The 12,987-nt window shown below is 37.2% G+C and overlaps 1 protein-coding gene across 4 annotated transcripts in view; it reads right to left on the bottom strand.

Moving 5' to 3' along the window:
- The window catches only part of KCTD5 (potassium channel tetramerization domain containing 5), a 40,378-nt gene that overhangs the window by 7,573 nt on the left and 19,818 nt on the right, over positions 1-12,987 (bottom strand). For 2 of the 4 annotated variants that reach the window (XM_069810624.1, XM_069810626.1), the window contains 2 exons: positions 6,644-6,769; positions 3,855-3,913 (listed from right to left, as the gene is read on the bottom strand). In XM_069810624.1, coding sequence (XP_069666725.1) covers positions 3,869-3,913; positions 6,644-6,769 — 171 coding nt within the window. In that variant the 3' untranslated portion in view covers positions 3,855-3,868. The remainder of the gene's footprint in view (positions 1-3,854; positions 3,914-6,643; positions 6,770-12,987) is intronic. The other 2 variants (XM_069810625.1, XM_069810627.1) reach the window with 1 other exon arrangement.

Genomic DNA, 12,987 nt, shown 5'->3' with positions numbered 1-12,987 from the left:
AGCACACACAAACACTTCAATCTTTGTGCTTGTAGGGTAAAGGTTGGCAGCCGCTTAACACGGCACAGCAGTTTCATGTATGGTCTTAAAGAAAAAAAGTCCAGCTATTTGGTTTATTTTTAATATTGTTAAAACATTGATAGTTTAACCTATCAGCCTCTCTCAGTTGTCAAGCCTAATATGTCTTTCATAGTAACTATAGTGAAGTAGGGTTTCACCTGCTTTGCACAACTCCATGGGATTTTTTAAGGACTGGAGTTCATAAAGAACCCATCACCATTTGTGTGCCTCAGGGTCAGTTCAGAGACAGTTCAGTGCTAGCTTAATTAAAAAAAAATAAAAATCCACTTTGTCACTTGCTTACTGCACTTACTGCAGTACCTGGAACTTGCTTTGTGCATACAGAGTTCTTTTTCATTTCAAATTCAGTATTATTATTTTGAAGTTATCAAGCCAGATGTCACTGCAGCTACTTTGATAAATTTCCAAAATACAGAAAGATGTTTCCCATGGGTCATGACATACATGCTTTAGGGTATAGTTTAGACGCAAACATTGCTTAGTTCATGAAAATAATTTACTATGTGTACTAAGCAAAAAGCAAGTCATATGAAACTGTAAGAAAGATACAAGTGAGTTCTGTGAAGAAAAGCCAGGCCCCAAAAATTGCTCAGCAACTGCTAGTATAATATATTCAAAAGAGATTAGATAAACTTACAGAAGATAGTGCCATTGATACCTACTCAAGGTACCATGTTGTCATTGTAGCTTTCATACAATGATCTGGATGCAGGCTTGAAGCCAAAATTCCTAAACTGAGGCTTACTGGAAGGTGGGGAAATATATCAGGAATTAATTTTATAAATGCTTCCTACTTAAACTCTTTCCTTGACTATTTGCTGTTGGTCACAGCTGTCACAAAGTGCTGGAGTAGATGGCCACATAATGGATAACAGTCTGACCCAGCAAATGTAGTCAGTAAGTGAAACAATCTCTAACAGGAAAAAAAAACACGGCTGAAATAAGCACCTGTGCAGTTAGAAAATAATATTGGATCTATTAATTTTGTGAATCTTTCCAATTTAAAATGAAACATTTGAGTTTATTCTAGAAGATAAAAAGTAATTCTAAGAGTAGTAGTCTTAGAACTATTTTCTGTAGCTTCAGGAACACATACAATAAGATAAAACTAAGTCAGATCTGGATGCTGAACTTTGCATACTTCACCGAGCCAGTAAACCTAACGTAAAGCAGAAAATTCTATCAGATCAGGCAATATTTTACACACTTTGCTTGGTACTTCTTCTGTAACCCCTACCTTTACTAAAGGGGAAATGATTTCTGATCAGCAAGCTCTCATGAGACGTGTCCCATCCACCTCTGTTCAGAAACTGTGTGAAAGAGGATCTTTCGTAGTCATGGGCAGTGACTACCAAAGAAGAAATTGAATTTCAATTATCAGGAATTCTATCAAAATTGTACTTACTAAATACTGAAAGGATCACTGACTCTGTTCTGCAATTCGAAATTCTTCCTTTTTTTTTTTTTCTCCTGAAGAACTCTTTAATAAGCCTAGTCCTAAAAATTTTAGTGGGTTACTGGGCAAAAATGCCGAGAGAAGATGTCTCAACACTAACAGAGGTCAATAAAATTTGACAACAGTTATGGCAGGTCTTCTCCCAAATTGCTAATAGCTAGGATTAGGGAGTATGTCTGGAGCAGAACCAGGCACAGAAGAAGTTTTCATTTGAGAACATGCTCTACTAGCTTAACAGGTGACTTCATTGATAATGCTCCTCTGTCCACACACTTTAGATCACAGAATCACAGAATGGTTTGGGCTGGAAGGGACCTTTAAAGATCATCTAGTCCAACCCCCCTGCCACGGGCACGGACATCTTTCACTAGATGAGATGCCTGAAGTGATGCTCAAAGCCCCACCCAACCCAACCTTGAACACTTCCACGGATGGGGCATCCACAACTTCTCTGGGCAACCTGTCCCAGTGTCACACCACTCTCACAGTAAAGAATTTCATCATTATAGACAATCTAAATCTACCCTCTTTCTGTCTAAAAACATTGCCCCTTGTCCTGTCACTATGGGCCCTGATAAAAAGTCTTTCTCAGTCTTTCTTATAAGCCCCTTTTAAGTATTGGAAAGCTGCAATAACATCTTCCTGGAGCCTTCTCTCCTCCAGGCCGAACAACCCCAACTCTCTCAGCCTCACTTCATAGCAGAGGTGTTCTAGCCCTCAGACCATTTTCATGTCCCTCCTCTGGACCCACTCTAACAGGTCCATGTCTTTCTTGTACTGGGAACCCCAGAGCTGATGCAGCACTCCAGGTAGGGTCTCACGAGAGCGGAGTAGAGGGGGAGAACCACTTCCTCAACCTGCTGGCCACGCTTCTTTTGACGCAGCCCCGGATAATTGGCTTTCTGGGCTGCGAGTGTACGTTGTTGGCTCACATCCAATTTTTCACCCACCAGTATCCCCAAGTCCTTCTCTGCAGTGTTGCTCTCAATCCATTCATCACCCAGTCTGTACTGATACTGGGGACTGTCCTGACCTTGGTACAGATCTGCTGTGTTCTGTTCTGTTTTTCCTCCAGGTGCACCAGATCCAAAGTTGACTTATAAACTCTAAACAATGCTGAATGAACTCTCATATCCTAGGTGCTTCAGTATGATTGCTTCTTAGGGAAGCAGAACATGAGAATTGTTTCCTCCTACTCAAAATAAATCTGCTGCAGACAGAATAGTGTTTTAAGGACTATTTGTCTCTTGGGCAGCTTAAGAATCTTGCATTCAATTCCAGCACAGTGCCAGTTTATTTTTTTCAATAAAGCTTCAGATTTGATCCACTCTTGCAGCCATTCCTGAAGACTGGGCAAAAAATCTTATTCTACCTCAGCAGTAGTTTCTGTTAGCATCAGTTAAGAGAATAATGTAGGTTCTTCTTCAGCCGTGTGGAAGCAACACTTCAGAGATAAGTATAAGGCTGCTTTACAGCTAAAAAATTCAGGTGTATAGGTGAGAAGCTGGAGCTCAATCTCATGCAATGGTAAAAATCTTCAATTTATACAGGCTCAAGTGACTACCCGCATACTGTACCACTGAACATTCAATGATAAGTTATCTTCTAGAAATTGGACAGCAGAATAAATACGAGCAGTGCTTGCAGACACATTAGGAAAAGGTTACAAAAGTTGTTCTTTCTGATGCCAACTTTTGTGTTCTTCCACTTGTGACTTTGACAGTACCTTGATCTTCAGTAAGACGTCAAACTACAGTGGAAATGACCTGATCCCTCCCCGGAGAGAGTTGTTTCCTGTGATAAATATAACTGTAGCATCGAGATCACACTATTTACTTATATTTGCCAGGTCTTGATTCAAAAATTATTAGTTTCAAAATAATCAGGTAAGACCATCTTTTCACTATGTTGTACTTCAGTCAAGTTTGCTAATTTATTGCCAAATCAGACATTTACTTAAAGTGTATACTTAAGTTTGTATCATATGCCTCTACACCTAAAAAAAATGTGACAGAAAAGCTGGTGCACAGAAAATAAAAATGAAAAGCAATTCTGACCCTAGAATCTACATAACGAACTTTTCTTCTCAGCAAAGCTTTAAAGGAACCAATCACAATACAGCTTATAACACCAACACTAATTATTCTGTCAAAGAAGCAAGATCCAGAACAGGAATTCTATCTTTGCTAACCATGCCACAACTATAATCACAAACACACACACCACCAGGACTAGCCAAAGGACAGCACTAGTGGGGGTAGGAATTAGATGGGGCAGAAAAGCATCTGGGTAAAATCCTAGGGCAGCTAGTGCTCACCATGACATTTACACTTAATCTGAGTCATTCATATCGTAATCCGTTTCTTCATCCTCACTCTGAGTGGCATGCAGCATGCAGCAAGTATAGAGAAAGGAAGGGAAAAGAAGAGATTGCAAGTGAGTCAGAGCTGCAACAAAGTACAGTCCACTTACACTTGAAGCATCTGGGATTGACATTTATTTACTTTTTTCTGGGACCCCACTCTTTGTAAGAAAGTATGAAGGCAGACAATTTCAAGAAGGAACATTACAGATTTCATGAAAATTTCCTTTTTCAAATGTCATAAAGTCAGCAGATAGAAGCCAATAGTGCCACCCAACATAACAATAGGGACTATAAGTATGGAAAAAATTTAAATAAAACTGTAAAGCTAGTACCTTAACTCCGTGTACTCTTCACCATGGATGGGAAAAGATAGTACTTGAGAATCTAACTTTGGATGCAAATATTATGAACAAGTTTTGGTCATTTGTCCCAAGAGTGACAGCTCAATAAAGTAGTATGAAAGAGAAGAATGCTCGTGGGAATACAGGTTATCTTTCAGCAGTGCCATGACAACCAGTAAAAGCACTGGAACCATTTAAGTCAATGTCCCAAATGCCATTAATTTCCTTCACTTAGGTGTATTAGAAGGTTAGGTGTATTAGAAGGTCAACTACTAACTTACTATGCAAACTGTTTTCCAAAAAAAGAAAACACAAGAAGAAAAGTCTCTAAGAAGGAATGAAGATGAAGCTTGATTAGATGCCTATCAGAAAATGCTTCTTCCTATTCTGAAAGTCCAGTACTATTAATTAAAGTGCTTGTCAATAAAAATTACATATTGGCAGTGTTTTGATTTCTCTAACCCAATCTGCTGTAAAAGTACTAGGAAGACTTTCTCATGGCTTCTAAAAGTCAGTCCCAGTACATGAACAGATTATTCTGTATATATCAGTGGATACCAGAATTTCAATCATATGAACTTCAAATTGCAGACTAGAGGATTAATGCTGGCTAAGAGGGAACTATTGAGACAAAAGCTCCCAAGGTCCAGTCAAGATTCCTGAATGCAGCTGTCAGAAACCTCTCAACCAAAAAGGAATTTGTTGGTTTGGGTTTTTTTTCCCCCCCAGGCACAACATAGACCTATTAAAAAAAAAATTGATCTATTAGAAACACAATCTATAAAAAATGATTCTTCAAGTATTGCCATTAATTGCTAGCAACAGATCAACTCTTCCAGGACAAAAGGAGTGAAAGTTTGTATCTCCAACGAAAATTAACAGTAATTCTTATTCATCACCCTGGTCAAATTATGCTTTGCTCTCTTCTCTGAAACAATGACCAAGAAGCACTTCAATGGAGAGGTCTAAGATTTAGCTTCTCTCAGAGCTGCTGAATTTACAGAGCTGTACTTCACTCTGAACTAGCTTTTGTATTTAGGGTTTAATAGTTTTATTTGATCCGTATTTTTCTTTTACATTAAGAATGCAATGTAACTCTGGCAACTTCTGAAGTTCCCTAAAGATGCATGTTTATTAGGTTCTAGAATTCCACGTTTTATTTCAGGTATATATCTCCACCCTAAATTATTACCATGCACCTCTTTAACTTGTCAGCTTTTAAAGTTCTCCTGAAGCATCCCAGCAAAAGTAGACCTTGACTAGGGTTTTGGAAAGAGTGAGCCATGGCTTACCCAGGTTCACTGTTTACCCTTGCCAGGTTCACTGCTTACCCTTGACTACCTTAACCCCTTACAACTCTTTGGAAGTTTTATCTCAACAGTGACAAAAGAGCATAAATTAGTCATTTCACTAAGAATCCAACATATTTCTATAGTGCAATTTACAAAAACATCTCCATATGCATAGCTGCATAACCAAGTTACAAGGCACAGAAAGCAGAGAAGTTTATCTGAGGCCTCAGTGCCAAGACCCAGATCAATTCTTAGCATTATTTCAAAATTAATTTCTTTGAAGGTGATTCTTGAAAAAGAAACTTTTGACATTTTACCAATTGTTTCCCATCTACACATACTAAGTGAAAACCTTTTAAGCCAACTACAGAAATATCCAGTTTGTCTATAGTCATCTCCTCATACAAAGCAACAATACAATGATAAAAACTTCGATATGCATGGAAGAGAAGAATACACTTACATACACCACTGGTCTGCCTTATTACTATTCAGTTGTGTTTTTAAATTTTCCCTTGTACAAACTCTGAAAGACAACTGAATAAAATGCTAAGATATTGCGCCCTTTACAATCTTTTTGTAAAGCTGGTTACAGAAAGTAAAGAGAACTAGGTAGAAACCTGACAATATTAAGCTAACAAATACCTTCATTTTATAACATATTGCACATGACTCTTTTTCAGAGACAGCATATTACAATCTCCATTCTTGACAGTAAGATTTCTTCAGTTGAACTCAAGCAAGAAAAACAGTTTTCAACTGAACTAGTGGCAGAATAAGGAAGCATTCAAACGTGTAAGAAACAAAACCTAGATTCTCAACTGTAAACAGTAAATATCAGCCAATACTCAAAAAAACAGGACAGGCATCAGGAACAGTACAGAGTACTGCATTTAAAGAACTCATTTGGTATAACAAATGTGTGGTAATTGTACCATTTACAGTTAGTTACAGTCTCTCATACAATGGACACAGAACCATTAGTAGTCATGAGTGAGGGGAAAAAAGGCAACTAAATAATGGTCCAGAACAGAGGTGGGCCTAGCACGACTTAGTGAAGCCCACCCAATTTGACACCGTTTCTTTAGTCCAATGTCTAGTAACTTACCTTTGCTTTTTCACTGGGTTCACTGGTTGTGCCATAGGGAGTGTTATGCAATTCCTTTGAGACAACACACAGAAATTCAGCCTGATCTTCATTGCCATAGTTATAGGAAGAACCAATACTGACTAGCTGAAAGATAAAAAAAAAAAGTCAATTGCATTTCCACATAAAACAAATTCCAAACAAATTCTTCAAATTCTCATCATTAGTACAAACATTCCTCACTCTTCAGACTGTTGGTAGTGCCTGAAGCATGATTCTCCACTTCACTGCAAATACATTTTGATGTTGACAAATACACTGACACTCTGATGATAAGATAAACATAGCTTTGCTTTTTAAACACTTACAAAATTAATGATTTATGGTTATGACTATACTGTGAAAGAAAAGGCTACAGAGGCAGGCCAGTGAGAAGCAGCCTGTTCCCCGTTTCTGTTATTTAGTGGAAACCTTCCCATCCTCCAAAGTTAATTTTTAAAAGTTTGTATGCGGTATCTTAATGTGGCATGATTTAATATGTAAATGGCTGCATGCAGGAAGCACTTTGGCCTTAAGGGACACCCACCACTTTACTTACAGAATAACAATACTTCTATTAAAACATAGTTTGAGTGGACAAAGACAAAATTTGCATTTGATTGGAAAACAGCAAGACACAGCATGGTGGGACACCAAGATTAACATCTGAAATTCATATGTACTACTACAAGGAAGTTAATTAAGGAAGCGCGACAAGCAGAAGCCATGTATAATGAAATGTGACATATTTACAAGTTTCTGCAAGTCTTGATATTGAATGATAAATGACAATTTACTGAGAAGAAAGGATATACTCAACATCAGTACTACCTCATATGCAGCATGTTTATCAAATGGCAGAAATTTCACGTAACTTGTCTTACCTTACACACAGTACACTTACCTAATCCTAGAAGCTTTACATAGCCTGCCTTTCCAAGCCAGAATCAATTCAGATGTAGCTGGTTCATTTATTTTAAAGGTTTATTTCAAAAGCATGACAAGATAACATATGGTGCTATTACTACTGACACAGCTCAAAGTCCTAAAAATCAACCTGTTGCACAGATACACTGTATCTAAACATTATTACCAAAACTGTATTAAATCTACATACCAAATCACCATACACATCCTATTCCCCAATCTCTATTATATCATTAAAATGTCCTGGTAATGGCCCCACAGAAAAGGCTTGACTTGTTTTTTCAAGCAACAGCACTTAAAACACTGTAGTTATCTGTCTAAAACCAAACTGTATAATGCCATTACTCTAGCAGAGCACCAAAGACAGTAAAAGCCTTGTTAAAGCAGGGAAGATGCAGCCAAGACGAAATCTTGGTCTAAAATCTGTACTTGTGGGATAAGATTATTTTCCCAACAAAAGTGGAAGGTAGACCAAGGTTAAAAGCAGCTTCCAGATAGCACTGTCAGGAGAAAATAAAGCCTCATTGTACTTTTAAGGAGAGAGAGGAGAGATGCTCAGATGTTCCAGCACTGTGGTAAGACAGCTAAGCAAGCACCTCCACAGACAGACAGAACCAATGTCTACAAAGAGCAGTAGGCAGTATGTCTGCACAATGAACCAACTTGATGCCAGGCTTAGGTGATGTCAAAATTTTTGGACCCTGATAGTATTACAGCATACAAGGCTCAGCCTCCGATGAACATTACTGGCAATCAAAATTCAGCACGCTCTAACCACCTACTTTAACTACACTGTCTGGATGTGATCACCAGAAACCTTCCCCTCTTTCCTCTGCTCCTAACATCACTCTAGTTCTGCAAAATACATACATAGTCTGTAATGAACACAGGCTGATCAAAAATGAATGCGATAAAGACATTTTTTCCACCAAAACCACGTAATGAAGTTACAAAAACCCATTTTTTTTAGAAGGACCAATACATTCTCACTGGCATACAAAGGCACCATTTATCTTGAGATGTTAAGTCAGCTAATGTTTCACAACGGATACTCTGCAGTCTGGACCGTAACATATTTGTGCAATATAGAATAACAAAACCCATAAAGTAACTAGTTGCTTAGTTGCACAAAATGGACTAAGAAAGTCCACTGAAAAGCTGGAAAATCAACCCAGACTTGCTTCATATATAGAGATGATTTGTTGATTCTCTTCCCTATCAGCAAAAAATATCATGCACAAATTTTCAAGAGAAAAAAAGCAGTTAAGTTGGCTCTAAGCCTGTTGAAGTGGTATAAAGTTTATCCTATATATTATATAGCCATTACAAGCCATATACTGCAAATACAGTAACTGCTTCAACTACTGAAGTAAAATGTAGGACTATTTTAAACAGTATTTTAAACCCACTTAAAGGCTAGAAAACATTCAAAAAGTTGGATACATGTTTAAATAAAGCCACGGATAATTCACCTTCTCTGAAGAGAAACTGGAAGAATAAAATTCAAGTGTATGATTTGATTTAGTATACAGTCAACTTTTCTTCTTGCAAAATGGCAAGAACTTGATATCAGATAAACTATGATAACAGCTACCAGAATGAAAAAGACTTCTTTACTCCTTGACACTCAAAAGAAATAAATGACCTCTCTGAAAGGAGACATGATACAAGATCAAATATCAGCCAAATCATCAGTCCTGGTTCAACAAGGTTATTAGGTCCTCAGTTGATAGCTACTTACATCCCCCACTAATGCTTCCTAATCCAAGTAAGCTGACCTTTTGCACATAAGTCTTTTTAGGAGACATGGCAGACTGACTACTTATTAGCTAGTTGGATAGGACTATTGATTTAGCTGAATGCAAAACATCTGGATGACTTTTTGCAATTATTAATCAGCTGGTGCATTTCAAGATAAAGTCACTTTAGCAACATTAAACACAAGTTCTTCAAAACTCCAAGACGTGACACTCTTGTAAGCAGTTCCATATGTGTACAACTAAGAATGTATTATTTGCGTAGTATCAATAGCATGCTAAAAACTACATCGTAGCTTTTTGAGATGCATCAGCAGCAATAAGGGTGATGGCAGGAAAAGAAACAATGGAAAATGATTGCAGATTAGAACTGAAGTGTTGTGTCAGAAAGCATGATCAGAAATAAAGCAATATTTTAGCACTTGTATTCCAAAAGTCACCCCATTGTTCCCAGTGCTGGTGGCAACACTTTAAGAAGGATGCTGATAAACTGGAAGGAACTGCTAAACTCTCCTGCCCCGTGTTCATCCATCCCTGCCCACCCCCGGAGAAGAAGAAAAAAAAAAAAAAGAAGAAAAAAAAAAAAAAAAAGAACCCACAACAAATCAGAGTAATCCGAGGTCTGCAAAACATGTGTTACAATGCGTAGGAGAAGCATTTCAGATTATCCAGCCTACTGTTTCTCAGACTTTCTGAAAGGACAAACTCTTTTTGGCTCATGGGGCTTTAGAGGTAGAGAGAGTTGTAACGACCAAGAACTTAAGGAAGGAAAAAAAGAACATTTTCAAACTCTGAATTTCATAGATTCGTATGATTATATATACATATGTAAACATGCCGGCATGTATTTTTCCTCATCCTTTTTTTTTCCTTCCATTACTTGTTTCATTATACTCCTTACTAAAGCAGTGTGATCCTGCTTGAGAGGCCTTGTGAGCTCCAACAGTGTCATAACTAAGCATAGGAAAATGCCAATGTTACTTATCACAGAAAATTCATTAGACCATGATCCATTCACTGTTTGCATGGAATAAGGGTGCTGACACTAGCAGGCTTTCAGCTGTAACTAAAAAAGGCAGGAATGGAAAGCATTATTATTTTTATTGTTTAATCAACAGAAATACAATTATTTGTATTACATTGCTTGATGTGCTAATACAGTTCAGGATTTCCCATGTCTCATAAAGCCTGAACTTTTAAGTGAGATAGAAGATGACAATCATAAAGGGCAAAGTTAAAAAAAAAAAAACCAAAAACCAACAGTTTGGCATAAGTAAAGGTAGACAGAGACTACCCAATGCCTAGCTATGGTCAGGCTTGTTTTCAAAGAGGAATGATTTAAGAATGATTTCAGGGACAATGATGAAGTAACTTCCTGAAGAACTTTTCCAAGTCTGCAACCTTGCAAGAGGATAACTGTGTATTTCAAAAAAGACTATTCAAGAAAAACAGATGATAAAAGTGGTATAGCTGAGAGAATAGGTCAAATGATTCCTGCACCAAGTTATTCAACGGCAGCAAAATGCATGAATCTCTTCCTGTCTTAAATCAATGACTGTACACCTAAAAATATCCCTATGAATAAGCAAAATGGGTGGTGCATCACTTGGAGGAACCTAATTTTTGAAGTGAACAAATCTCACACCTAACTGAATTGAGACAGATCTCAAAACCAGTCACATTTCAATAATTTGCCTACACAGATTTGCTATACTGGTTTAACAATATTGATTCAGAATTTATACAGTACATTTACAGGACAAATTAGCAATAGCATTACCATCACAGATAACCACGCCAATTTGCACAAACAGCATCCCTGTCTTTCTCTGCTTCACGCTGGAGTTACTCAAACTTATTAACTTTTCTACTTCATGACTACCAATTTCCTTCTCTTTCTGTGATGGTCTGATTCTCAAAACTGAGTAAATTTTCTAACAAGTACTCTCAAATTCTATTTTAAATATTCTTATACTTTGAATATTACTGCTTCTATTTCAGAGGTCATGAACGTGTACACTAGAAAGCTTGTCTTGGAAAGCTTATTTTTTTTTTTTTTTAATTATACTAACAGTTGATAGAATAAAACAAAGTCCTCCACTCAATTTTTTTTTACAGAATCAAGCTGTATCAATGTAAGAATGGCCTCTTGCCTTTTAGAGTTATAATGCATTTATTCTACTGCCTTCTCAAAGGATTTGCCAAAGGCCATATAAAGCCTTTAAGGCTATCAGCCATTAAACTCAGCACTGATAACTGACAAGAGGACCACAAGCATATTTATTTCAGGTCTCTTAATGCAATTGTCAGACTTCTAATCTAGGAGGAAGGAAAATTCATTCCCTTCCAGATTTATTTTTTTTTCTTTTAAGTTTTATACCTGCCTTCATTTCTTCATTGCCTTCCCCCATCTCCCATTTTATTATGTTGAATTTTACTTTAAGCTATCTAGGACATGAACACATGAATAACATCATGCTGCCTGTACTCTACGCATCCTTAACAACAAGCCACATTTCCTATTCAGTTCCAGAAAGTGTGCAACCCAATGCATTAATTCCACATTCCAAATGTTACCTATACAACTGCAAGAAACAGATAGTGCTTGGTACATTGAAAGCAGATTCTGGAACATAGCTAGGCAACAGTCCAGGTTTAAAATCTAGAACTGCATGGCTAAGTGTCCACGTAAATTCATATGCAAGGTTCTGCTCATATCAAGTCACTTTACTGTCATGTTATCTTCATGATGTTATACTGATCTTTCAGACTGAATAACCACATATAAAGCAAGGAAAAGAACAAGTACTCTGAGTATTTTATTGTTGAAAAATACTACAGAACACCAGGTTCCCAAATCAATTCACATAAGACACTTCAAAATGAAGCACAGCTATGTAAAGAACTGGAAACTGCTTCCAATGTTACTGGTTAGCCAAAAAATCCCTTCCCAAACTCTTGAACACTGGCAAGTAACACAGCAATTAAAAAAGCAGCGACTTGACGGCAAGAGGAGCAGGAAGGATGAGACAGCCTAAAAAGCCAATGAGTGAAGCTACGATTCTTCATTTGGGTTTCAAGAAAATTTTCCAAGGGGGAAAAAAACCCCAAAACAACAAAAAAAATAAAGCCAGAAAACCCCAGGATGTTCTTTCCACTTGAGACAAGATTTAAAACTCCTGGTTTTGTTCTCCCCTCACTCCGTATTTTATTTCTGAAAAATTCTGTTATTCATTGTTCCAGCTTGAATACATTTCATCCACCTAAAAAAAAGGTTAAGTTCCGAGTTACCAGAAATAAAGGGTTCGAACTCAGAACTTAACTGGCTATTAGGTGGATGAAATACGCTCAACTGGAACAACGATTAACACAAAAATGTCCCTTTCTAAACCCAGTGAACTCAAAGCTTTATTTAGAGGGCTCCTAATGTTAAGTAAAAGTGGTACAATTTAAACAAGTATAGATCAAAGGCTGTTAACTTTGGAGGAAGATTTAAGGAAAAGAAGTTACCTATTGAGAACATAAGAACTCTTCTTGGGAAAAACCTTTAACTAAATAACTAGGGGGGTTTTGTTTGTCTGTTTGTTTATTATTTTTACAATATGAACAATCATAATGTATAATGAAATACCGTGAATATAA

This window comes from Haliaeetus albicilla, chromosome 22 (genome assembly GCF_947461875.1).
Source record: "Haliaeetus albicilla chromosome 22, bHalAlb1.1, whole genome shotgun sequence".
NCBI lineage: Eukaryota > Metazoa > Chordata > Aves > Accipitriformes > Accipitridae > Haliaeetus > Haliaeetus albicilla.
Note: the sequence above shows the minus strand (reverse complement) of the source record. Positions and strands in the feature narration are given on the sequence as shown.